The sequence below is a fragment of the Apodemus sylvaticus genome, chromosome 10 (assembly GCF_947179515.1).
Source record: "Apodemus sylvaticus chromosome 10, mApoSyl1.1, whole genome shotgun sequence".
Taxonomy (NCBI): domain Eukaryota; kingdom Metazoa; phylum Chordata; class Mammalia; order Rodentia; family Muridae; genus Apodemus; species Apodemus sylvaticus.
Genome location: NC_067481.1, coordinates 17,171,169 through 17,198,757, shown reverse-complemented (window position 1 = coordinate 17,198,757; position 27,589 = coordinate 17,171,169). Strand labels below are relative to the sequence as shown.

The following is a 27,589-nucleotide window of genomic DNA, read 5'->3' as shown; positions in this document are numbered from 1 at the left end:
AAATGATAGACATAAAAAAGTTACTAAATTAATTGAAAGAAGAATTACAAATATTTTCTGATAAAATTGAAGATTTATATAAAAAATATTACTGTTAGTCTATGTCTTTTTACTGGAAAATTGAGTCCATTGATGTTAAGAGATATAAGGAATAGTGATTGTTGCTTTCTGTTATTTTTGATGTTATTTTTATGTTTGTGTGGGTATCTTCTGGGTTTGTTGGAAGAAGATTACTTTCTTGCTTTTTCTAGGGTGTAGTTTCCCTCCTTGTGTTGGCGTTTTCCATCTATTATCCTTTGTAGGGCTAGATTTGTAGACAGATATTGTGTACATTTGGTTTTATCATAGAATATCTTGGTTTCTCCATCTATGATGATTGAGAGTTTTGCTGGGTATAGTAGTCTGGGCTGGCATTTGTGTTCTCTTAGGGTCTGTACGAGATCTGCCCAGTATCTTCTAGCTTCATAGTCTCTGGTGAGAAGTCTGGTATAATTCTGATAGGTCTGCCTTTATAAGTTATTTGCCCTTTTCCCTTATTGCTTTTAACATTCTTTCTTTGTTTAATACATTTGATGTTTTTGATTATTATGGGCCAGGAGGACTTTCTGGTCAGGTCCAGTCTGTTTGGAGTTCTGAAGATTTCTTGTATGTTCATGGGCATCTCTTTCTTCAGGTTAGGGAAGCTTTCTTCTATAATTTTGTTGAAGATATTTACTGGCCCTTTAAATTGGAAATCTTCGCTCTCTTCTATACCTATAATCCTTAGGTTTGGTCTTCTCATTGTGTCCTGGATTTCCTTGATGTCTTGGATTACAGCTTTATGCATTTTGCATTTTCTTTGACTGTTGAGTCAATGTTTTCTATGATATCTTCAGCACCTGAGATTCTTTTCTTCTATCTCTTGTATTCTGTTGTTGATGATCTATCACTCCTGAATTCTTTCCAAGGTTTTCTATCTCCAGAGATGTCTCACTTTGTGATTTCTTTATTGTTTCTACTTCCACTTTTAGATCATGGATGGTTTTGTTCAGTTCCTTCACTTGATTGTTTGTGTTTTCCTGTAATTCTTTAAGGACTTCTGCCTGTTGACCTATGATCTCCTGTATTTCTTTAAGGGATTTTTGTGTTTCCTCTTCAAGAGCTTTTACCTATTGACCCATGTTCTCCTGTATTTCATTAGGAAAGTTATTTAAGTCCTTCTTGACTTCCTCTATCAGCATCATTCGATATGATTTTAAATCCAACTTTCGCTATTCCTGTATGTTGGGATATCCAGAACTTGCTGTAGTCGGAGAACTGGGTTCTGATGTTGCCGAGTAGCCTTGGTTTCTGTTGGTAGGGTTCTTGGACTTGGTAGGGTTCTTGGACTTGCCTTTCGCCATCTGGTTATCTCTGGTGTTAGTTGGTCTTTTGTCCCACCTGTGGGCCTGTAAGCCTGTGTCCATACTCCTAGGACACCAACTCTTTTCTAGAAGGGTCTGTGCATAGAAGGCCATGGAACCACCTGGCTCCTTGGTGCAAATGGTGACCAGAAGACTCCTGTCCCAGCAGCTCCACTGATTGTATGCCCAATGTGCTCCGAGCTGTTCCCCTGAAGTGAAAGCACTGCTGGGAGATCACTCTCTCCTGGTGAGCAGTGCACAGAAGGCTGCGGAGCTGCCTGGCTCCCCGGTGCAAATGACTAAATATCAACTTGTATATTGTATTTAAAGTGTGGCAGATAAAGATCATATAGTAATCCTTTAGTTTCCACATATATTACATGTTTTGTAAATTCTAGTGAAACCTACTATTAAAAATTTATCTATAGAAAATGTTTGGTATTTGCTAACTTCTGCTTTTTAGGAGAAAATGAAACGGGGTTCTTAAATATCTAGAGACCTAGAATTTATGATAAAAAGATGGGAATTAGTTTAATGTATAGCAGAGGAGAAGGATTGTTTGTGAACTGAAGGAGAGCAGTTTTATAAATTTATTTACTCAGTAAACAAACTTTCAGTCATTTGGCAAGTGTAATATTACATAAACACATATTTATATTATAAGAATAATTCAACATTTTTTCCCTGTGGCAAGGCGATTTATTTATGGTGCCCAATGAAAGGAAAATAAAATATCTGGCATAAATTCAGTGAGTGTTCTATGTAGTATTCCACAGATGGAACTTTGTGTTTAGTACCAGTATACAAAAATATACAGGCATCCCTGGTTTGATGATCTAGCTTATGGCCTTAGGAGGGAAGTCAAGGTTAATGGGAAACTGAATGGTAAAAATCAAAGTCTTTCTTTTCTTAGCATTTGAAGTGTTTAAATGTGTAATACTGAGTATCATAAGTTATAAAAATCTTTTGTGTCTTGGTGACCAACCATGTGACAGACACTATAGCTAATGATTGCTGTGTTAAGAAGATATAAAATGCATTCTAAAATACTCTGTAGGATCTGTGTGAGTATGACTTCTTACAAAGTGAGATTAAGTGTACCTGGACTTAAAACTTGAAAGAAAACTGATTTATGCAAATATCTTATTAAAAGGATTTCTATATCTCATTTATAGTAGATCATTGTGAGCTTCCTGGCTCATTTTCTAATGGTTTAAAAAGAATCATAGGAGTGAGTGGTCTGAGGGGACTAGGGGGAGGGAAACACTAATTCTGTTCAACATCTCAGTGGAAGAGTTTGGAAAAGATCAGTTTTTATAGTCAGCAGCCATTGAAATGCCAGAAAGCTAATCATATGGAAAGAATGTGACATTCTTTAAGCAAGAGGGTAAAACGAATGCTAGAGATCAGGAATTTTAAGGAACTAAATTTCAGGGGGAAAATGAGCCAGTGTTTCCTTTTGAAGTGGTAAAGATATTCTAAAATTATGTTGTGGTGATGTTTGTATAGCATGTTGAATAAACTAAAAGCCACTGAAGTATATATTCAGTGAGGTAAAATTTACAGTATATGCATTCTATCTCAATTTTGAATGGAGGAGGAAGTGGTAGTGAGGCTCCTTAACTTGGAGTAGGAAAACAATCAATAGAAGAACATTTGTGTACAGGGTCACCACAGTAGCAGTAAAATGTGTTACATGTAGGGAGAATAGACCAAGAATACTTTAATATTGGAGGAAGAGAATTTTCTTTTGGACTAACCCTGGGAACTTAGAAGAGAATTCACTAAGAAGTGTTTGTGTTGATATATGTATATACAAATACCGTTTTGCAAATATTTGTATTTATCAATATGACCTAACTGTTCACTGAATCAGGTCCTGGAGTGAATAATAGCCCAGTAACAATTGGCATACCTGGTGTATAGATCTTGATGTAAATTCCTTTTATCTCTAAGAATAACGGTTTCTGAAGAAATTGTCTAATTCTATAGCTGGGACTGGGAGAATACCAAATGAGTCTGAAAAGTCGGCTGCCACAGAACTGCTCAGAGCATGACAGGAGTATGTTAAAAGGCCATAAGAGCCATTGTTTACCCTAGCTAAATCTAAAGCAATTTGAACTAGATAAATGCTGATAATAACCAATTATAACTCATTGTGTAAGATAGAAATCAATGGAATGGATAAATGGATGGAGAAAAGTCACTGTTTGAGAACAGAGACAGTAATTAATTTAACCAGCTAACATTAATACTCAAAATAGCAAAAATTCATTGAATAAGAAAGAGTTAGACAAGTATTTATTTATATACCACAGTTCATATGAATTATTCACTGTAGCAAAAAGTTCGAAATAACTGCCCAGATGCCAACAACAGATGAATGACTGAAGACTCTTCCATTAAAAAGGAATGACATTCTGATACGTTACCACATGAAGAACCTTGACCCATTATGCTAATTGTATAAGCCAGACCCCAAAGAACAAACTACTGTGTGATTCTGTTTTAAAAGGTGTCTAGGACTGTCAACTACACCAAGGAAGCAGGAAGAAATGGCAGTTACTAGGGGCTGGGAAAGGGGAGGACAGAGAACATCACTGTTTAGTGGAACTGTATTTCATGGGGACAATGAAAAGTTCTAAAAGTGAATAGTGACTATGTAGGACACAACATGTGTGAGTGTGTAGGACAGTGAGCTATAGTACCTAAATAGAGTCTAAAGGAAATTCTGTAATTTTTTTTTACCACAAAAATATACTAAGAAATGGAACATTTTATATAAATTCAGTCTTTCCATCAGAATACTTATTAAATGCAAAGGGGGACAGTATAATGTTAAAATAGAAAAATCTGCTAGACACTGTTATAACCAAGTGATTCAAGTAATACATCAATATATTTTTGATATTTCTGCCCCAAAATCCATAAGCTGGATTGAATCAGAAGGTAAATTGAAAAACATTATACTAAAACTATATGTATGCCTTTATAAATAAGAGTCAAGATCATGACCACCAAAACTAAAGAACTGTTTCAGATTTTTTAAAATGAACTGATAACTGAGTTATGTAAGCCTTGAATTGTTCCTTCTGCCCTAGAGCATGCCATCAAGCCAGAACTCCAGTAGGGTTCAGTGGGGTTGAGGTCATTGTAATGTGAAAGGTCCTGATTTCTGTGCTGGCCTGTGAGTTATCAAGAGAATGTGTTTATAGGAAATGCATAACCTTGGAGGATGAGCATAAACCTGTATGTTTCATATGGTTAGGGGGGGAAAGGTCCTTTTTACTATTTTGAAACCTCATCAAAGGGAGAAATTAGTTCAGAATATAAAAGGAGAACTTAAACAATGTAAGGAAGTATGTATTGTGGTTAAAATTTAGATGCCAAAAATGAGGCTTTGCATGAAAGCTACTGCCCAAAAAACAAGAACATTTTTCTGTTCAGCATGTTACAGAAACATTTAAATTCAAGTATTTGCTATAAATACATTGAGATTAATCTCAGTAGATTAATTGTGTATGAAAATTAAAATCAAGGACTGGGGGGATGACACAGGTACTCAGGAGAACTCAAGTTCAGTCTCATACCCACATAAAAACCTGGCGTGGTGGTACATGGTTGATTGTAATCCCAGTACCAGGTAGGTGGAGACAGGTAGATCTAACTCCCCCAGGGCTGCCTAGTCAGCAGTTCCAAGTACCAGTAAGAGAACCTCATCTCAAAAACAAGATAGAAGGTTCCTGAGGAAAAACACCTGAGGTTTACCTCTGGCTTCTCCATGCACGGGCATACATGCACCCACACAGAAGTTTAAAATATCAGTGAATAGACTGGAACATTATCATTTTGAAATTAGAATGTGAAAACTAAAGAAAAAAACTGAATATAAGAACAGTAATAGAACTATACCATTTTGTTTTTAAGATTCATGTTTGCTGTCTTCTTGCTCCAGGTGATGTTGAACAAGAGCTTGGCCCACCTCCATCTGTAGATGAGGCAGCAAACACACTCATGACTCGTCTGGGTTTCCTCCTTGGAGAGAAAGTCACAGAAGTACAGCCAGGTGACCAATACAGCATGGAGGTACAGGATGAAAATCAGGTAAGCTATGCAGTATCAACTTGGTGATACAATGAGAATCAGCATTTTACAGCACGTAAAGAAAAATGGTATGGTGCTTGAGTATGTGCTCATTCAGAAAGGAATAAAATCAGTTGTTTAGAATTCATTTCGAGGCCTAGAATATAATTTAATTTTTCATAGTCACTCTTTCTTGTTTGTGTTTTATATGTGTAAAAAACAAAAAAAAAATGATAAAGGATTAAATAACAAGCTACCCAGATGACTGAGGGATTAACAGTGCACTGAAAAATTAGAGCATACACTGTTTCAAGTATATGTGGATTATAGCCAGATTAATGAACTGCTGAGCCTAGAGCAAATCTTAACCAGTTTCAAAAACTACCAATTGTTTTTACCACAGTAGAATTGATTAGAAAATAACCTAGAAAATGACAGCTAAAAGTTAAACATACCCAATGCTAAATTATTAAGCTATAGGATAGCTCAAGGTAAATGTAGACTGAAATAAACACTTTCCTTCCCAAGTTGCTTTTAGTCATGGTCTTCACCAGTAATAGAAAGAAACTTAAATGGTTTAGTGCCTTATAGCAAAATATTGTACTCCAGCCTAGGGTAGGAACCACACCTAGGGCCTGTGCTTGCTAGGCAAGTGCTTTACCACTGAGCTAACTTCCAAATACTTTACATTTCTTGAGATTTATGTCAAGTTAGCAAGTGACTGGCCTAATAATGACCACTGTCATGATACTTGCCCCTTCTTATACTCAAGTACTTTTATTTTCTACAAATTTACATTTCTTCAAAGATGATAAAATTACTCATCTTGCTTCTGAGATTCTTTATGTCACTGTGACTTCAAATCAAGTCACAATTATGTAGACTGTGCCTTAATTTTAAATATATTTATTTGTAAGGCCATGTCTCCAAATAAAATTCTAAAACATGAGGCTGGGGAATAGCTTGTGGTAGAGTGCCTGCTCAGCAAATAAAAGGCCTTAGGTTAGTTTTTTATCTTCCCCACCAAGAAAGAAAAAAGAAGGATAACAAGATAACAGGATTATTCTGATGATACTTTGAAAGCTGAAAGTGTGGAGAAAGAGGAACACTCCTCCACTGCTGGTGGGGTTGCAAATTGGTACAACCACTCTGGAAAGCAGTCTGGCGGTTCCTCCAAAAACTGGGCACCTCACTTCCAGAAGATCCTGCTATACCACTCCTGGGCATATACCCAGAAGATTCCCCAGCATCTATTAAGGATACATGCTCTACTATGTTCATAGCAGCCCTATTTATAATTGCCAGATGCTGGAAAGAACCCAGGTATCCCTCAACAGAAGAGTGGATGCAAAAAATGTGGTATATCTACACAATGGAGTACTATTCAACCATTAGAAACAATGAATTCATGAAATTCTTAGGCAAATGGATGGAGCTAGAGAACATCATACTAAGTGAGGTAACCCAGACTCAAAAGGTGAATCATGGTATGCACTCACTAATAAGTGGATATTAACCTAGAAAACTGGAATACTCAAAACATAATCCACACATCAAATGAGGTACAAGAAGAACGGAGGAGTGGCCCCTTGTTCTGAAAAGACTCAGTGAAGCAGTGTAGAGCAAAATCAGAACAGGGAAGTGGGAAGGGTTGGGTGGGAAAACAGGGGGAGGGAAGGAGACTGATGGGACTTTCGGGGAGTGGGGGTCCAGAAAAGGGGAAATCATTTGAAATGTAAATAAATATATCAATAAATTAAAAAAAAGAAATAAAAAGTATACAGTAGCATGCAGGATAATTAGTATGAAAATATGCAAGTACAGCAATTAAAAGCCAACACAGATTGAGCATAGATAATTAAACCTTATCAAATTAGTTGAAGATTATTAATATTCTTAGCTAATAATCAGTATATTCTCAAGTTATTAAATGTAGAATCTCCGTTTCAGCAGAGAGACTATTGATGGAGACTATAAGGAAAGAAGTTGAAAGGTATCCTCTCAGAGACAGGATTGGGGAGGGGAAGAGAAATACGATGAAGAACTGTGGGGGTGGAAGGGGATCAATGGCTGGACTGTAATAATTTTTTTAATTAATATTTAAATATGTTAATTTATCATTTGTGTTTCTTCAAGTAATTTTGTGTTTGATCACTTATGATTTTTGTAAGGATAAAATTAGTAACTGACCAAAAAAGTACCTTTATTCACTGTAACAGTAATTTATTAGCCGGGCAGTGGTGGCACATGCCTTTAATCCCAGCACTTGAGAGGCAAAGGCAGGTGGATTTCTGAGTTCAAGGCCTGGTCTACAGAGTGACTTCCAGGACAGCCAGGGCTACACAGAGAAACCCTGTCTCGAAAAAACCAAAAAAAAAACAAAAACAAAAAACAACAACAACAAAAAAAAACAGTAATTTATTTGGATAGAAAGAGCTAAAGAGAAAATTGGATCTCTCATTACCTGGACAAACCAGAATATATTACCACCAACTATTTTTGGTAATTTTTAATGTTTTTATATTTAAAAACTGTACCAGGGAAATCTGGGCACAACAGTGCAGTCATGTAACAGGAGAGCCTGGGAGCAGTAGTCCAAGGTCCTCTGCCTTTCTATGTGGAGTGCAATCCCTGTCAACAAGAAACCTAGAAAGGTGGACATCTCAGGCATAAGAATTATTCAAGATATAAATGTATCTTTCCACATAACCACTTTTTATAAGATATTCCTTTTGTGCTAAATAAACATTGTTTACTCTGTATCATAGAAGAACTTACAGAATAAGGTATTTTGATCTCTACTCATGGCCTATTTATCTAAAAGGCCATTCTTTTCATTAAGAATATTTTTCTTTCTTCTCAACTATGAAGGTATTCCTTTTCTTGCCAAAGAAGGTTTTTAATAAGAGGAAGTTCCAAGCCTTCTGAAGAGTTTCATTTATTGTAAATAGCACCTTATGCTTAAAACAAAATTCTGTTAGTGGCAGAAAATTTAAAGTCACAGGTAATTTCTTAAGCATAAAAATTAGCTACAGGCCTCTGTTCTTGTTGATTTTTACCTTCAGTGTAGGGCATGGGGCCTTTCATCCCGGAAAGCAAAAACAAAGCCAGCATAACAGTTGTAAAGGCCACATGGTGATTATTATTTGTTGATTTTTTAAATCACAATACTATTTGGCCTTGAGATACATCTGAACAGTGATCAGTTTATCTTATTTTGTGCTGACTTTATTTTCAGACTTCAGCAATCACCCAGCGAATCAGCCCCTGCTCCACCTTGACTAGCAGCACTGCCTCTCCTCCAGCCAGCAGCCCCTGCTCCACACTCCCGCCAGTCAGTGCAAATGCAGCTGCCAAGGATTGCAGCTATGGGGCTGTCACCAGCCCCACCTCCACCCTAGAAAGCAGAGACAGTGGCATCATTGGTAAGCTTCTTTTTATAATAATCATTCTGTATATTTTATTCCTTTTAAAAATAATTGTACAAGTATAAGATTTTCAGAGTTATATTTTGAGATATGTATGTAAATTTGTCTGTTTTTAAAATGCTGAAGTGATAACAGTCAACAAAATGAGAAATATTTGTTTCTATTTAATCACATTTTTCCAGGCCTTTCATAAGATATAAAACATTCTACACACTAAGCAGTGTGTGTAGAAATCTATAAATTCCCATATTTTATCCCTACCAACAGTGGTTGTCCAGAAAAGTTAATTCTTTATTGGCGTAGTGGAGTATTGTGAAGCAGAGAACGGAGATTAAGATTGAATGGCTGAAGATCTGCAGTGTGAGTTGTCTCAGGATGTTTCAAGTGTGTATCAGTCATTTGATGAGGTTGGAAGCCCCTTCTGATCTGAGTTTTCTTATCAGCAAGATACCCTGATTTCTGTCCTTAATAAAGTAGAATAAGTTTTTAATGTTGCTTATGATTCTGGAACCTTAGACCAATGTGTTCTTGTTGCAAGAAAAGAATCTCATGTGCTATGTGTTACTGTGAAGATGCGGAGCTCTGAGCCTAGGTCCAGTAATCATTGAGTCTGCACCTACAGGGTGGTTTACAGACAGTGGGAATAGAGAGAAACTCTCGCAGGCTACAGCTATTCAGCACATACCCAGAGAATTCCAGTGGTGGAGCACCCAGGAAGATGCCTTTCCAAGTCTTTGTGCTTTGTTTTTCTTATTACCATATTTAAATACAATTTTTGCTTTATATTTTAGAATCATTTTTATCTTTAGAATCTTCTTACCTTTGTTTAACCTTATTTTTTTAAATACATTTTTGTTTTGTATTAATCTTCCTTTCTTTGGGCTCCTTTTTTTCTTGCCTCCTCTTTTATTTTATCATTTTGTTTTACTGCATTTTTAATTCATAATTTATGCTATATTATTTCTTCCACTTTTCTATGGTCATCTATGGTGTAGTAGTTGTCTTTAATTTATTGTTAAAATTTCTTTTGTACCTATGATTTGTTTGGTGGTACTGCCATTGTAGCAGCCTGTTTGGTCGTCTGAGCAGTGTGGGTCTCTCAAGCAAAAGATGCTCACTAAGAAGGCCCCATACAGGATCAAAAGAGTACTCTTGCAGGTCAGTGCAGCAGGAACAAGAGAAATCTGAAAAGGTAAGGCAGCCTCACTCCTGACATTTGTAACTCTTTAAAAATGGAATCTAAAGGTATTTAAATAGTTAAAATGCCAAAGAATTGAGAAGTCTCATTTTAAAAATATTCAATAACCTCAAAAGATTAAAAGAAACAAAGGAATTAAATAAAGTCAACTGAAGACTAGGACAACAGACTCACTAAGTAGAAATATTAGCAAAAAGATTTTGAAGTGGGCATGGAAAAAAAAACAGTGTTGGAAATAAAAATTTCAGTCAGTCAAATAGGACTGAAGAGCTGGCTCAGTCAGTAAAGTGCTTACAGGGATGGCCTGTGTTTGATGGAGAGAATTCACCTTTTAAAAAAGGTGAAAAAAGCAGGCTGGATGTCATGTGCATGTAGCCCCAGTGCTGGAAAGCAGCAGGAAGGGACCCCTGGTGTTTCCTTGGCTCACCAGCCCAGCCTACTTGATAATTTCCAGGAAGATAAAAGACCTGTGTCCACCCCACACATAAAAGATATGGCTGAAAAGATGGATAAAATACCAGGTCTCTAGCACCCTTGTTTGTTTAAAGGCAAATGTGACAGCATACATAAATAGTCCAGCTCTGACCAAAGTGGGAGGCAGATCCCAGGGACTTGCTAGCAAGCCAATTTAGATGAGGTGGAAATTCCACATTCAGAGAGAGAATGTGCCTCAAAAAATAAGAATAAAACTAAATTCCTTTTTCTCACACCATACAAAAATCAAAGATCAGTGACCTTAATATGAGTTCTAAAACTTTTAAACTAATTAGAGAAAAACATGGGGAAGATCAATTGAGAATATATGTTAGTGTAGTACAACCACTATGAATATACATAAAGACCCACCTCCAAAAAAAAAAAACCAAAAACTTATTTGTTCCTCTGTATCTCTTGTGGGTCACAGCTAAACAGGTCTCAGTCAGCATGTAGTAGGGATGCTCCATACCCTGTACTAGTCACAGTAGCCAAGTGATGCTACAAGTCACTGTCTATCAACAGATGAATAAAGAAAAGATAGTGCCTATATACACCAGAGTTTTACATAGCCATAAAGAAAAATGAAATGCTGTCATTTACAGTAAAATAGGGACTTAGAGATTGGTATATTAAATGAAATACACTAAGACTAATATTTTTCTCATATATTAAATCTAGATTTTTGTTTTAAGAATACATGAAATTGTTGGACATGGTGGTACATGTCTTTAATTCTAGTACTCGGTAGGCAGTCAGGCCTGTAAATTCAGGGCCAGCATGTTCTACATGCTTAGTTCCAGGACAGCCAGAGATACACAGAGAAACCCGGTCTCAAAAAAACAAAGCAAAACAAAATCTCCAAACCATGATGTTAGAGTGAAGACTGTCCAAGAAGCGGAAAGAGGCCTATTTGGGGAAGAGATAAAGGACAAGAAAAGGAGAGAAGTGTGGTGACCTGTGGTTTTTGAAATGCATTTCCTTTAATAATTGGGTTATTAAAAATATTTTAACAAATAGTCTGAGATACATTCTATTCTGATAAGAACAGTAATGTAAAGCTATGTTTATTCTCCAAGAAGATACAGTGTCTACTTACTAAAGAATGTTTGGCTTCATTCCTAAATTTAAGTGGGATTTTTGTGTATTTCTTTTTTGCTTGACAACCAAAAAATGAAAGTATCATAGTCTAGAGCCAGCATTACATAGAATAAAGAGGAAGGATAAAATACAGACAGTAAGAGAGATACCACCTTAGAGCAGCCTTGATGCAGAATGGCCTGGACAACAGCCCAACAAAACTCCAGACTTACAACAATAAATCTGAATCTTCAAAGAGCTGTGTCTCTTCAGGTTCACACTAAGAGGTCATTGACAACTTTTAAACCAAGTGAGTTTTCTACTGGGTAATGTAGTTTCACGATTCCTTTGCTGATAGTGCAGACTGCAGGTTGCAGCATCCTGCCAGCACCATAAAGCCCTGATTCTGATGCAGAAGCTTAGAAAACAGTAACTGACAAAGGAAGAATTCTCAAAAATGAAGACAGCTGGAAGCTACATATTTTGCAATATTCAAGAAGGCATTTGCAATACATGATGTGTTCCTGTGTCGTGTTCCAGTACATCCTATTTTAAGAAAAGATTTAAATTTCTATATTGTGTCCTTTTTTTGAGTGTGTGAGGGGGAAAATAAAAAAAGATTTTCTTCACAAATATGATTAAATCAGAAGATAGAGTAATTGCTTCTGGATTGATTCTTTTAAGCATGAGCGAACATTCATTTTAGTCTGTCATAACAGAGTTGGTGGTATGTCTGTTAAAATCAGATGAAAAGATCCTACAGATAGATCATCCTCCAGATAAAGGCTGCTGCAGCTGATTACAATAGGATTGGTTCTTAGGAGTGTGCTTTAGGAACTCAGGGTTCTGCAGATATATGGAAATAAGAACTATAATTAAAACATTAAATATAAGTAAAAGGAGAAAAATTTTAGCAGCATAGAAAACAAAATACTTGTACTATAGGCAAGTATTTTTAAATATTTTTGTCCAAATATTGATAATAAAATTTATCAATAAAATTTTTAAAAAGGAGCTGGTCCCTCACCGCCATCTTCACTCCCAGATGGACAAGATAGGCAGCTCCAGGTACAGAGATATCCCGAGTTTAACATCACTTGGGACACAGACCGCCAGGCTTCTGCCTGTGCCCAAGACCTGGGCAGTTCTGCAGTTCGTCTGTGTGCCAGTCTGTCGTAGCATTTGCCCTGCAGAGACAGGACAGGCAGCTCCAGGTACACAGAGACAACCCAGAGTATAACATTGCTTGGGGCAAGGCACACCAGGGCTCCAACAGCACCCAAGAGTAGTAGCAGCCCATCAGCAATCTGTGGCAGGGGGAAACCTAGTCATCCAGAGGAGCAGAAATAGCTTTACAGGCTTACAGGAGGTTCAAGCACCTGACAGTGACAACAGGACCAACTAACACCAGAGATAACCAGATGGCAAAAAGCAAACATAGGAACATTACTAACAGAAATCAAGGTAATATGGCAGCATCCGAACACAATTCTCCAACAACAGCAAGTTCTAGATATCCCAACACACCAGAAAAACAAGATTTGGATTTAAAATCACTGACATGATGCTGTTAGAGAAACACAAGAAGGACATAAATAACTCTCTTAAAGAAATACTGGAGAAAATGGATCAAAAGGTAGAAGCCCTTACAAGGGAAACACAAAAATCATTTAAAGAAATTCAACAGAATATGGATCAACAGATAGAAGTCAATAAAGAAGAAATGCAAAAATCACTTAAAGAAATACAGGAGAACTTGGGTCAACAGGCAGAAGTCATGAAAGAGGAAACACAAAAAAAATCTCTTAAAGAATTATAGGAAAACAGAAACAAACAAGTGAAGGAACTGAGCAAAGCCATCCAGGATCTAAAAAGAGATGTAGAAACAACTAAGAAATCACAAAGTTAGACAACTTTGGAGATAGAAAACCTTGGGAAGAAATCAGGAGTCATAGATGCAAATAACAACAGAATACAAGAGATAGAAGAAAGAATCTCAGATGCTGAAGATACCAAAGAAAGCATTGACCCAACAGGCAAAATGCAAAATGCAAAAAGCTTATAACCCAAAACATCCAGGAAATCCAGGACACAATGAGAAGACCAAACCGAAGGATTATTAGTATAGATGAGAGTGAAGATTTACAACTTAAAGGGCCAGCAAATATCTTCAACAAAATTATGGAATAAAACTTCCCTAACCTGTTGGTTCAATATACGGAAATCCATCAATGCAATCCACTACATAAACAAACTCAAAGAAAAAAAACCACATGGTCATTTCATTGGATGCTGAAAAAGCTTTTGACAAAATTCAGCATCCTTTCATGCTTAAAGTCTTGGAGAGAACAGGAATTCAAGGCCCATACCTAAACATAGTAAAAGCAATATACAGCAAACCGGTAGCCAGCATCAAAATAAATGGAGAGAAACTTGAAGCAATCCTACTGAAATCAGGGACCAGACAAGGCTGCCCCCTTTCTCCTTATCTTTTCAGTATTGTACTTGAGGTACTAGCTCGGGCAATTCGACAACATAAGGAGGTCAAAGGGATACAAATTGGAAAGGAGGAAGTCAAACTATCATTATTTGCAGACGACATGATAGTCTACCTAAGTGACCCAAAAAACTCCACTAGAGAGCTCCTACAGCTGATAAACAACTTCAGCAAAGTGGCAGGCTATAAAATCAACTCAAGCAAATCAGTGGCCTTCCTATACTCAAAGGATAAACAGGCTGAGAAAGAAATTAGGGAAATGACCCCCTTCACAATAGCCACAAACAGTATAAAGTATCTTGGGGTGACTCTTACCAAACATGTGAAAGATCTGTATGACAAGAACTTCAAGACTCTGAAGAAGGAAATGGAAGACCTCAAAAAAAATGGGAAAACCTCCCATGCTCATGGATCGGTAGAATCAATATAGTTAAAATGGCCATTTTGCCAAAAGCAATATACAGATTCAATGCAATACCCATCAAAATCCCAACTCAATTCTTCACAGAGTTAGAAAGAGCAATTATCAAATTCATCTGGAACAACAAAAAACCCAGGATAGCTAAAACTATTCTCAGAAACAAAAGAAAGTCTGGGGGAATCAGTATCCCTGACCTCAAGCAATACTACAGAGCAATAGTGTTAAAAACTGCATGGTATTGGTACAGTGACAGGCAGGAGGATCAATGGAACAGGATTGAAGATCCAGAAATGAACCCACACACCTATGGCCACTTGATCCTCGACAAAGAGGCTGAAAACATCCAATGGAAAAAAGATAGCCTTTTCAACAAATGGTGCTGGTTCAACTGGAGGTCAGCATGCAGAAGAATGCGAATTGATCCATCCTTGTCTCCTTGTACTAAGCTCAAATCCAAATGGATCAAGGACCTCCACATAAAGCCAGACACTCTGAAGCTAATAGAAAAGAAACTGGGGAAGACCCTCGAGGACATCGGTACAGGGAGAAAGTTTCTGAACAGAACACCAATAGCGTATGCTCTAAGATCAAGGATTGACAAATGGGACCTCATAAAATTACAAAGTTTCTGTAAGGCAAAGGACACCATCAAGAGGACAAATCGGCAACCAACAAATTGGGAAAAGATCTTCACCAATCCTACATCAGATAGAGGGCTAACATCCAATATATATAAAGAACTCAAGAAGTTAGACTCCAGAAAACCAAACAACCCTATTAAAAAATGGGGTACAGAGTTAAACAAAGAATTCTCACCTGAAGAACTTCGGATGGCGGAGAAGCATCTTAAAAAATGCTCAACTTCATTAGTCTTTAGGGAAATGCAAATCAAAACAACCCTGAGATTTCATCTTACACCAGTCAGAATGGCTAAGATTAAAAATTCAGGAGACAGCAGGTGTTGGAGAGGGTGTGGAGAAAGAGGAACACTCCTCCACTGCTGGTGGGGTTGCAAATTGGTACAACCACTCTGGAAATCAGTCTGGCGGTTCCTCCGAAAACTGGGCACCTCACTTCCAGAAGATCCTGCTATACCACTCCTGGGCATATACCCAGAGGATTCCCCACCATGTAATAAGGATACATGCTCTACTATGTTCATAGCAGCCCTATTTATAATTGCCAGATGCTGGAAAGAACCCAGGTATCCCTCAACAGAAGAGTGGATGAAAAAAATGTGGTATATATACACAATGGAGTACTATTCAGCCATTAGAAACAGTGAATTCATGAAATTCTTAGGCAAATGGATAGAGCTAGAGAACATCATACTAAGCGAGGTAACCCAGACTCAAAAGGTGAATCATGGTATGCACTCACTAATAAGTGGATATTAACCTAGAAAACTGGAATACTCAAAACATAATCCACACATCAAATGAGGTACAAGAAGAAAGGAGGAGTGACCCCTTGTTCTGGAAAGACTCAGTGAAGCAGTATTCGGCAAAACCAGAACGGGGAAGTGGGAAGGGGTGGGTGGGAGGACAGGGGAAGAGAAGGGGGCTTACGGGACTTCCGGGGAGTGGGGGGCTAGAAAAGGGGAAATCATTTGAAATGTAAATAAATTATATCGAATAAAAAAAAATTTAAAAAAAAAAAAAAACTTCCCTAACCTAAAGAGAGAGATGCCCATGAACATACAAGAAGCCTTCAGAACTCCAAACAGATTGGACCAGAACAGAAATACCTCCAGTCACATAATCATCAAAACCCCAAATGTACTAAACAAAGAAAGAATATTAAAGGCAGTAAGAGAAAAAAGCCAAGTAACATATAAAGGAAAACCTATCAGAATTATACCAGACTTCTCACCAGAGACCATGAAAGCTAGAAGATCCTGGGCAGAGCTCATGCAGACTCTAAGAGAACACAAATGCCAGCCAAGACTACTATACCCAGCAAAACTCTCAATCACCATAGATGGAGAAACCAAGATATTCCATGATAAAACCAAATTTATACAATATCTTTCCACAAACCCAGCCCTACAAAGGATAACAGGTGGAAAATGCCAATACAAAGGGGGAAACTACTCCCTGGAAAAAGCAAGATAGTTACCTCCTTTCATCAAACCCAAAAGAAGATAACCACTCAAACATAAAAATAACAGGAAGTAACAATGACTATTCCTTAATATCTCTTAACATCAATGGACTAAATTCCCCAATAAAAAGAAACAGACTAACAGACTGGATACATAAACAGGATGCTACATTTTGCTGCATACAGGAAACACACCTCAGTGTCAAAGACAAACACTACCTCAGCGTAAAAGGCTGGAAAACAATTTTACAAGCAAGTGGTCTCAGGAAACAAGCCGAAGTAGCCATTCTAATATCAGATGAAATTAACTTTCAACCTAAAGTCATCAAAAGGGACACAGAGGGACACTTCTTACTGGTCAAAGAAAAAATCCACCAAGAACTCTCTATTCTGAACATCTATGCTCCAAATGCAAAGTCACCCTCATTCAGAAAAGAAACTTTACTAAAGCTCAAAGCACACATTGCACCTAACATAATAATTGTGGTTGACTTCAACACCCCACTCTCCTCAGTGGACCGATCAGGAAAACAGAAACTAAACAGGGACACAGTGAAACTAATTGAAACTTTGGACCAATTGGATTCAACAGATATATAGAGAACATTTCATCCTAAAGCAAAAGAATATAGCTTTTTCTCAGCACCTCATGGTACCTTCTCCAAAATCGGCCATATAATTGGTCACAAGACAGACCTCAACAGATATAAGATCAAACTAATCCCATGCCTCCTATCAGATCACTGTGGAGTAAGAGTGGTCTTCAATAGCAACAAAAATAACAGAAAGCCCACATACACATGGAAGCTGAACAATGCTCTACTCAATGATACCTTGGTCAAAGAAGAAATAAAGAAAGAAATCAAAGATTTTTCTAAAATTTAATGAAAATGAAGGCACAACATACCCAAATTTATGGGACACAATAAAAGCAGTGCTAAGTGGAAAACTCATAGCCCTGAGTGCCTCCAAAAGAAACTGGAGAGAGCATACACTAGCAACTTAACGGCACACCTTAAAGCACTGAAACAAAAAGAAGCTAATTCACCCAAGAGGAGTAGAAGACAGAAAATCATCAAACTCAGGGCTAAAAATCAATCAAGTAGAAACAAAAAGAACCATACAAAGAATCAACAAAACCAGGAGCTGGTTCTTTGAGAAAATCAACAAGATAGATAAACCCTTAGCCTGACTAATCAGAAGGCACAGAGACAGTATCCAAATTAACAAAATTAGAAATGAAAAGGGAGATATAACAACAGAAATGGAGGAAATTAAAAAAAAACATCAGATCCTACTACAAAAACCTATACTCAGCACAATTGGAGAATCTGGAGGAAATAGACAATTTCCTAGACAGATACCAAATACCAAAATTAAATCAGGATCAAATAGATCATCTAAACAGTCCCATAACCTCTAAAGAAATAGAAGTGGTCATTGAATGTCCTCCAACCAAAAAAAGCATGGGACCAGATGGTTTTAGTGCAGAATTCTATCAGAACTTCAAAGAAGACCTAACACCAATACTCTTCAAACTATTCCCCAAATTAGAAACAGAAGGAACACTACCCAACTTGTTCTATGAAGCCACAATTACGCTGATACCAAAACCACACAAAAATACAACAAAGAAAGAGAACTTTAGACCAATTTCCCTTATGAATATTGATGCAAAAATACTCAATAAAATTCTTGCCCACCGAATCCAAGAACACATCAAAACAATCATCCACCATGATCAAGTAGGCTTCATCCCAGGGATGCGGGAATGGTTCAATATACGGAAATCCATCAATGCAATCCACTACATAAACAAACTCTAAGAACAAAACCACATGGTCATTTCATTAGCTTTTGACAAAATTCAGCATCCTTTCATGCTAAAAGTCTTGGATAGAACAGCAATTCAAGGCCCATACCTAAACATAGTAAAAGCATATACAACAAACCGGTAGCCAACATCAAACTAAATGGAGAGAAACTTGAAGCAATCCCACTAAAATCAGGGACTAGACAAGGCTGCCCCCCCCCCGCCCCAGTCTCCATATCTTTTCAATATAGTACTTGAAGTTCTAGCTAGAGCAATTAGACAACATAAGAAGGCCAAAGGGATACAAATTGGAAAGGAAGAAGTCAAACTCTCACTATTTGCAGATGATATGATAGTATACTTAAGTGACCCAAAAACTCCACCAGAGAACTCCTACTTCAGAGATAAAGAACTTCAGCAAAGTGGCTGAAGAAACTCAAGAAAATCAGGAGCCTTCCTATACTCGAGGGATAAGCTGGCTGAGAAAGCAATTAGGGAAATGACACCCTTCACAATAGCCACAAACAATATAAAGTATCTTGGTGCGACTCTAGCCAAACAAGTGAAAGATCTGTATGATAAGAACTTCAGGTCGACAGGGAGAGAATCCCCGCGGCCATATTCGCTGCTGGCTGGGGCAGAAGAGCTTCACTAGGTACTGTATCACCCCGAGCTTTAGATCTCTGGGGGTGCAAACCGCCAGGGGTCTGCCTGCGCTCAGGACCTGAGCACATAGGAGGTTCATCTGCCAGACCTCTAGGCGTGGGGCCTGTGTCCTGCCTGGAGACCAGCACAGGGAGAGAATCCCCGCGGCCATATTTGCTGCCTGCCTGAGCAGAAAAGCTTCATTAGGTACTGTATCACCCCTAGCTTTAGATCTCTGGGGAGTGCAAACAGCCAGAGGTCTGCCTGCACCCAGGACCTGAGCACACAGGTGGTTCATCTCCCAGCTGGTTGGTCGTAGGGCCTGTATCCTTTGCAGAGAACAGCAGAGGGAGCTACTTCCGTGGCCATCTTTGTGGCCTACCAGGACAGAAAAACATCACTAGGTACTGTATTATCCTGAGTTTAAGATCTCTGGGGGTGCAAATCTCCAGGGGTCTACCTGCACTCAGGACCTGAGAACATAGGCGGTTTATCTGCAAGCCGGTCAGTCGTGGGGCCTGTATCCTACGTGAGAATCAACAGAGGGAGTGACCCCCCACTCACCATCTTTGCTCCATAACAGAGCAGTCTGAGAACACCTGGTTCATCTTGACAACCCAAGTATAATATTTCCTGAGGCAAGACTGAGCAGGGCTCCAAAGGCACAAAAGAGGAAGGCAGCATATCAGTAATCTGTGCTGGAGGAAACCCAGTCATCCAGTGTCTCAGAAATAGCCCTAAAGGTCCACAATAGGTTGTGGCACCAGCCAGTGACAATAAAACCATCTAACACCAGTGAGAACTAGATGGCTAAAGGCAAGCGTAGGAACGTTGCTAACAGAAACCAAGGCATTATGGCAGCATCTGAACCCAATTCTCCAACAATAGCAAGTCCTGGATACCCCAACACACCAGAAAAACAAGAGTTGGATTTAAAAGCACTGGTAAGGATGCTGTTAGAGGAACACATGAAGGACATAAATAAATCTCTTAAAGAAATTCAGGAGAAAAATGATCAAAAGCTAGAAGCCCTTACAAGGGAAACACAAAAATCACTTAAAGAAATTCAGGACAATATGGGTCAGAAGTTTGTAGCCATTAAGGAGGAAATGCAAAATTCACTTAAAAAAATACAGGAGAAGTTTGATCAATAGGAAGAAGTCATGAAAGAGGAAACACAAAAATCTCTCAAAGTATTAGAGGAAAACACAAACAAGCAAATGACGGAACTGAGCTAAAACTTCCAGGATCTGAAAACAGAAGTAGAAACAACTAAGAAAGCACAAAGGGAGACATCTTTGGAGATAGAAAACCTTGGGAAGAAATCAGGGACCATAGATGCAAATATCAACAACAGAATACAAGAGATAGAAGAAAGAATCTCAGATGCCGAAGATACCATAGAAACCATGGACTCAACAGTCAAAGAAAATGCAAAATGCAAAAAGCTTGTAACCCAAAACATCCAGGAAATCTAGGACACAATGAGAAAGCCAAATCTAAGGAATATAGACGTTGATGAGAGTGAAGATTTACAACTTAAAGTGCCAGCAAATATCTTCAACAAAATTATGGAAGAAAACTTCCCTAACCTAAAGAGAGAGATGGCCATGAATATACAAGAAGCCTACAGAACTCCAAACAGACTGGACCAGAACAGAACTACCTCCCGTCACATAATAATCAAAACCCTAAATGTACTAAACAAAGAGAGAATGCTTAGGGCATTAAGAGAAAAAGGGCAAGTAACAATATAAAGGAAGACCTATCAGAATTACACCAGACTTCTCACCAGAGACCATGAAAGCTAGAAGATCCTGGGCAGAGCTCATGCAGACTCTAAGAGAACACAAATGCCAGCCAAGACTACTATACCCAGCAAAACTCTCAATCACTATAGATGGAGAAACCAAGATACTCCATGACAGAACCAAATTTACACAATATCTTTCCACAAACCCAGCCCTACAAAGGATAATAGGGGGAAAACACCATTACAATGAGGGAAACTATACCCTTGAAAAGGCAGGATATTAAGCTTCTTTCATCAAACCCAAAAGAAGATAACCACACGAGTATAAAATTAACATCAAAAATGATGGGACGCAATAACCACTACTCCTTAATATCTTTTAACATCAATGGACTCAATTCCCCAATAAAAAGACATTAGACTAACAGACTGGTTACGTAAACAGGACCCTACATTTTGCTGCATACAGGAAACACACCTCAATGTCAAAGACAAAAACTACCTTAGAGTAAAAGGCTGGAAGACAATTCTACAAGCAAATGATCTCAGTAAACAAGCTGGAGTTGCCATTCTAATATCAGATAAAATTGACTTTTAATCTAATGTCATCAAAAGAGACATGGAAGGTCACTTCTTGCTGGTCAAAGGGAAAATCTAACAAGAAGAACTCAATCCTGAACATCTATGCTCCAACTACAAGGGCACCCTCATTCATAAAAAGAAACTTTACTAAAGCTCAAAGTACACATTGCACCTATCACAATAATTGTGGGTGACTTCAACACTCCACTCTCATCAATGGACCGATCAGGAAAACAGAAACGAAACAGGGAGACAGTGAAACTAATTGAAGCTTTGGACCAATTGGATTTAACAGATATATATATAGAACTTTTCATCCCAAAGCAAAAGATTATGCCTTTTTCTCTCAGCACCTCATGGTACCTTCTCCAAAATCGATCATATAGTTGGTCACAAGACAGACCTCAACAAATATAAGAAGATTGAAATAATCCCATGCCTCCTATCAGATCACTATGGAGTAAAAGTGGTATTTAATAACAATAAAAACAACAGAAAGCCAACATATACATGGAAACTGAACAATACTCTACTCAATGATACCTTGGTAAAGGAAGAAATAAAGAAATCAAAGATTTTTTAGAATTTAACGAAATTGAAGGCACAACATACACAAATCGATGGGACACAATGAAAGCAGTGCTAAGAGGAAAATTCATAGCTTTGAGTGCCTCCAAAAAGAAATTCGAGAGAGCATATACTAGAAGATTAATGGAACAACTGAAAGCCCTGGAACAAAAAGAAGTTAATTCACCCAGGAGGAGGAAAAGACAGGAAATCATCTAACTCAGAGCTGAAATCAGTCAAGTAGAAACCAAGAGAACCATACAAAGAATCAACAAAACCAGGGGCTGGTTCTTTGAAGAAATCAACAAGATAGATAAACCCTTAGCCAGACTAACCAAAGGGCACAGAGAAAGTATCCAAATTAACAAAATTAGAAATGAAAAGGGAGATATTACAACAGAAACTGAGGAGATTCAAAAAATCGTCAGATCCTACTACAAAAGCCTGTACTCAACACAACTGGAGAATCTGGAGGAAATGGACAATTTCTTAGACTGATACCAAATACCAAAATTAAACCAGGATCAAATAGATCATCTAAACAGACCCATGACCCCTAAAGAAATAGAAGAGGTCATAGATAGCCTTCCGGCCAAAAAAAGCACAGGACCAGATGGTTTCAGTGCAGAATTCTATCAGACCTTCAAGAAGACTTAACACCAATACTCTTCAAACTATTCCACCAAATAGAAACAGAAGGAACACTACCCAACTCCTTCTACAAAGCCACAATTATTCTGATACCAAAACCACACAAAGATCCAACTAAGAAAGAGAATTTCAGGCCAATTTCCCTTATGAATATCGATGCAAAATTACTCAATAAAATTCTTGCCCACCGAATCCAAGAACACATCAAAACGATCATCCACCAGGATCAAGTAGGCTTCATCCCAGGGATGCAGGGATGGTTCAATATAAGGAAATCCATCAATGCAATCCACTACATAAACAAACTCAAAGAACAAAACCACATGATCATTTCATTAGATGCTGAAAAGGCATTTGACAAAATTCAACATCCTTTCATGCTAAAAGTCTTGGAAAGGACAGGAATTCAAGGCCCATATCTAAACATAGTAAAAGCAATATACAGCAAACCGGTAGCCAACATCAAACTAAATGGAGAGAAACTTGAAGCAATCCCACTAAAATCAGGGACTAGACAAGGCTGCCCCCTCTCTCCATATCTTTTTAATATAGTTCTTGAAGTCCTAGCTCGAGCAATTAGACAACATAAGGAGGTCAAAGGGATACAAATTGGAAAGGAAGAAGTCAAACTATCACTATTTGTAGATGATATGATAGTATACTTAAGTGACCCCAAAAAACTCTACTAGAGAACTCCTACAGCTGATGTACAACTTCAGCAAAGTGGCTGGCTACAAAATCAACTCAAGCAAATCAGTAGCCTTTATATACTCAAAGGATAAGCAGACTGAGAAAAAAATTAGGGAAATGACATCCTTCACAATAGCCACAAACAGCATAAAGTATCTTGGGGTGACTAACCAAACAAGTGAAAGACCTATATGACAAGAACTTCAGATCTCTGAAGAAGGAAATCGAAGAAGATCTCAGAAAATGGAAAAATCTTTCATGCTCATGGATTGGCAGGATTAATATAGTTAAAATGGCCATATTGCCAAAGGCAATCTACAGATTCAATGCAATCCCCATCAAAATCCCAACCCAGTTCTTCATAGAGCTAGAAAGAGCAATGCTCAAATTCATCTGGATTAACAAAAAAACCAGGATAGCTAAAACTATTCTCAACAGTAAAAGAACTTCAGGGGGATTCAGTATCCCAGACCTCAAACTTTACTACAGAGCAATAGTGATAAAAACTGCATGGTATTGGTACAATGTCAGGCAAGCGGATCAATGGAATAGGATTGAAGACCCAGAAATGAACCCACACACCTATGATCACTTGATCTTCGACAAAGGAGCTAAAAGCATCCAGTGGAAAAAAGATAGTCTTTTCAACAAATGGTGCTGGTTCAATTGGAGGTCAGCATGCAGAAGAATGCAAATCGATCCATTCTTATCTCCTTGTACTAAGCTCAACTCCAAGTGGATCAAGGACTTCCACATAAAACCTGACACACTGAAACTAATAGAAAAGAAACTGGGGAAGACCCTTGAGGACATGGGCACAGGGGAAAAGTTCCTGAATAGAACACCAATAGCTTATACTCTAAGATCAAGAATTGACAAATGGGACCTCATAAAACTACAAAGTTTCTGTAAGGCAAAGGACACTGTCAAAAGGACAAAACGTCAACCAACAGATTGGGAAAGGATCTTCACCAACCCTAAATCTGACAAATAGATAGATAGATAGATAGATAGATAGATAGATAGATAGATAGATAGATAGATAGATATAGATATAGATATAGATATAGATATAGATATAGATATAGATATAGATATATAGAGAGAGAACTCCTCAAGAATGTAGAACCTAGAGAACCAAATGACCCCATTAAAAAGTGGGGTACTGAACTAACAAAGAATTTTCACATGAAGAACTTCAGAGGGCTGAGAAACACCTTAAGAAATGTTCAGCATCATTAATCATTAGGGAAATGCAAATCAAAACAACCCTGAGATTTCACCTCACACCAGTTAGAATGGCTAAGGTCAAAAAATCAGGAGACAGCAGGTGCTGGCTAGGAGATGGAGAAAGAGGAACATTCCTCCACTGCTGGTGGGATTGTAAAATGGTGCAACCACTTTGGAACTCAGTCTGGCGGTTCCTCAGAAAACTGGGCATGGCACTTCCAGAGGCGTATACCCACTCCTGGGCGTATACCCAGAGGATTCCCCAGCATGTAATAAGGACACATGCTCCACTATATTCATAGCAGCCCTATTTGTAGTAGCCAGAAGCTGGAAACAACCCAGGTGTCCCTCAACAGAGGAATGGATACAAAAAATGTGGTATATTTACACAATGGAGTACTATTCAGCCATTAGAAACAATGAATTCATGAAATTCGTAGACAAATGGATGGAGCTGGAGAACATCATACTAAGTGAGGTAACCCAGTCTCAAAAGATCAGTCATGGTATGCACTCACTGATAAGTGGATAATAACCTAGAAATTTGGAATACCCAAGAAATAATCCACATATTAAATGATGTCCAAAAAGAACAGAGGAGTGGCCCCTGGTTCTGGAAAGACTCAATGCAACAGGATAGGGGAATACCAGAACAAGGAAGTGGCAAGGAGTTGATGGAGGAACAGGGGGAGGGAAGAGGGCTTATGGGACTTGCGGGGAGTGGGGACCCAGAAAATGGGAAATCCTTTGAAATGTAAATAAAGAATACATCGAATAAAAAAACAAAAAAAAAGAACTTCAGGTCTCTGAAGAAGGAAATTGAAGAAGACCTCAGAAAATGGAAAAATCTTCCATGCTCATGGATTGGCAGGATTAATATAGTAAAAATGGCCATCTTGCCAAAACCAATATACAGATTCAATGCAATCGCCATTAAAATCCCAACTCAGTTCTTTATAGAGTTAGAAAAAGCAATTCTCAAAATCATCTGGAATAACAAAAAACCCAGGATAGCTAAAACTATTCTCAACAGTAAAAGAACTTCTTGGGGAATCAGTATCCTGGACCTCAAGCAGTACTACAGAGCAATAGTGTTAAAAACTGCATGGTATTGGTATAGTGACAGGCAGGTAGATCAGTGGAATAGAATTGAAGACTCAGAAATGAACCCACACACCTATGGTCACTTGATCTTTGACAAAGGAGCTAAAACCATCCAGTGGGAAAAAGGTAGCCTTTTCAACAAATGGTGCTGGTTCAACTGGAGGTCAGCATGCAGAAGGATGCAAATCGATCCATTCTTATCTCCTTGTACTAAGCTCAATTCCAAGTGGATCAAGGGCCTCCACATAAAACCAGACACACTGAAACTAATAGAAAAAAAAAAAAAAACTGGGGAAGAGCATAGAGCACATGGGCACAGGGGAAAAGTTCCTGAACAGAACACCAATAGCTTATGCTCTAGGATCAAGAATTAACAAATGGGACCTCATAAAATGACAAAGTCTCTGTAAGGCAAAGGACACTGTCTAAAGGACAAATGGCAACCAACAAATTGGGAAAAGATCTTCACCAGCCCTACATCCGACAGAGGGCTAATATACAAAGAACTCAAGAAGTTAGACTCCAGAGAGCCAAATAAACCTATTTTTAAAATGGGGTACAGAGGTAAACGAATTTGCACCTGAAGATTTTTGAATGACTGAGAAGCACCTTAAGAAATGTTCAACATCTTTAATCATTAGGGAAATGTAAATCAAAACAACCCTGAGATTTCACCTCACACCAGTCAGAATGGCTAAGATTAAAAACTCAGGAGACAGCAGGTGTTGGCGAGGATGTGGAGGAAGAGGAACATTCCACTGCTGGTGGGATTGCAAGCTGCTACAACCATTCTGGAAATCAGTCTGGCAGTTCCTGAGAAAACTGGGCATGACACTTCCGGAGGACCCTGCTATACCACTCCTGGGCATATACCCAGAGGATTCCCCGGCATGCAATAAGGGCACATGCTCCTATGTTCATAGCAGCTTTATTTATAATAGCCAGAAGCTGGAAAGAACCCAGATGTCCCTCAAAGGAGGAATGGATACAGAAAATGTGCTGTATTTACACAATGGAATACTACTCCACAATTAAAAACAATGAATTCATGAAATTTTTAGGCAAATGGTTGGAACTGGAAAATATCATCCTAAGTGAGGTAACCCAATCACAAAAGAATACACATAGAATGCTGTCCTGATTAAGTGGATATTAATTAGCCCAGAAGCTCTGAATACCCAAGACACAATTAGCATATCAAATGATTCCAAAGAAGCAGGAAGGAGAGGGCCCTGGTCCTGGAAAGGCTTGATCCAGCATTGTAGAGGAATACCAGGACATAGAAATGGGAGGGGCGTGATTGGGGAATGGGTGGAGGGAAGAGGACTTGGGGAGGGGAGAACTGGGAAAGGGGAAAGCATTTGGAATGTAAACAAAGAATATAAAAAAAATTTTTAAAAGCAAACAAGCACTAAATGCCTAAAAACTCCCAGCATCCAGAAGGGTGAGGCAGGAAGATTGCAAGGTCCGGGCCAGCAAGGGCCACATAGCAAGGAGGAGGCCTTGGGATGTAAAGAAACATAAAAAGTTCATATAATTACATTTTTTTCAGACTATAAATATTCTTAATCTTTCAAACTTAAAATGTTTACTTATTCATATTTCTGTGTGTACACATGTGTGATTAGGGTCAGAATGTGATGTCATAGTGTACATGTGAAAGTCAGAGAACATCTGTGAAATCAGTTTTCTACTTTTACTGTTATGTGGATTCCAGGGAACTCAGGCCACCAAGCTTGTACACAGATGCCTTTTACCTGGTGAGCCATGCTGCCCTCCCTTTTTTAGTAAAATTATTTTACATTATCAACCGCTAGATTTCTCTCTCGACTCCAGAAAGTTTGGCTGTTAACCAACCCTAATTAGCCCTTGGGATAAAAAAAGTAAA

At 38.2% G+C, this 27,589-nt stretch overlaps 1 protein-coding gene across 3 annotated transcripts in view; it reads left to right on the top strand.

Annotated features, from left to right (window-relative positions):
• The window catches only part of Tanc2 (tetratricopeptide repeat, ankyrin repeat and coiled-coil containing 2), a 347,779-nt gene that overhangs the window by 182,677 nt on the left and 137,513 nt on the right, over positions 1 to 27,589 (top strand). For all 3 annotated transcript variants that reach the window (XM_052195688.1, XM_052195690.1, XM_052195689.1), the window contains 2 exons: positions 5,338 to 5,486; positions 8,704 to 8,890. In XM_052195688.1, the coding sequence (XP_052051648.1) occupies positions 5,338 to 5,486; positions 8,704 to 8,890 (336 nt within the window). The remainder of the gene's footprint in view (positions 1 to 5,337; positions 5,487 to 8,703; positions 8,891 to 27,589) is intronic.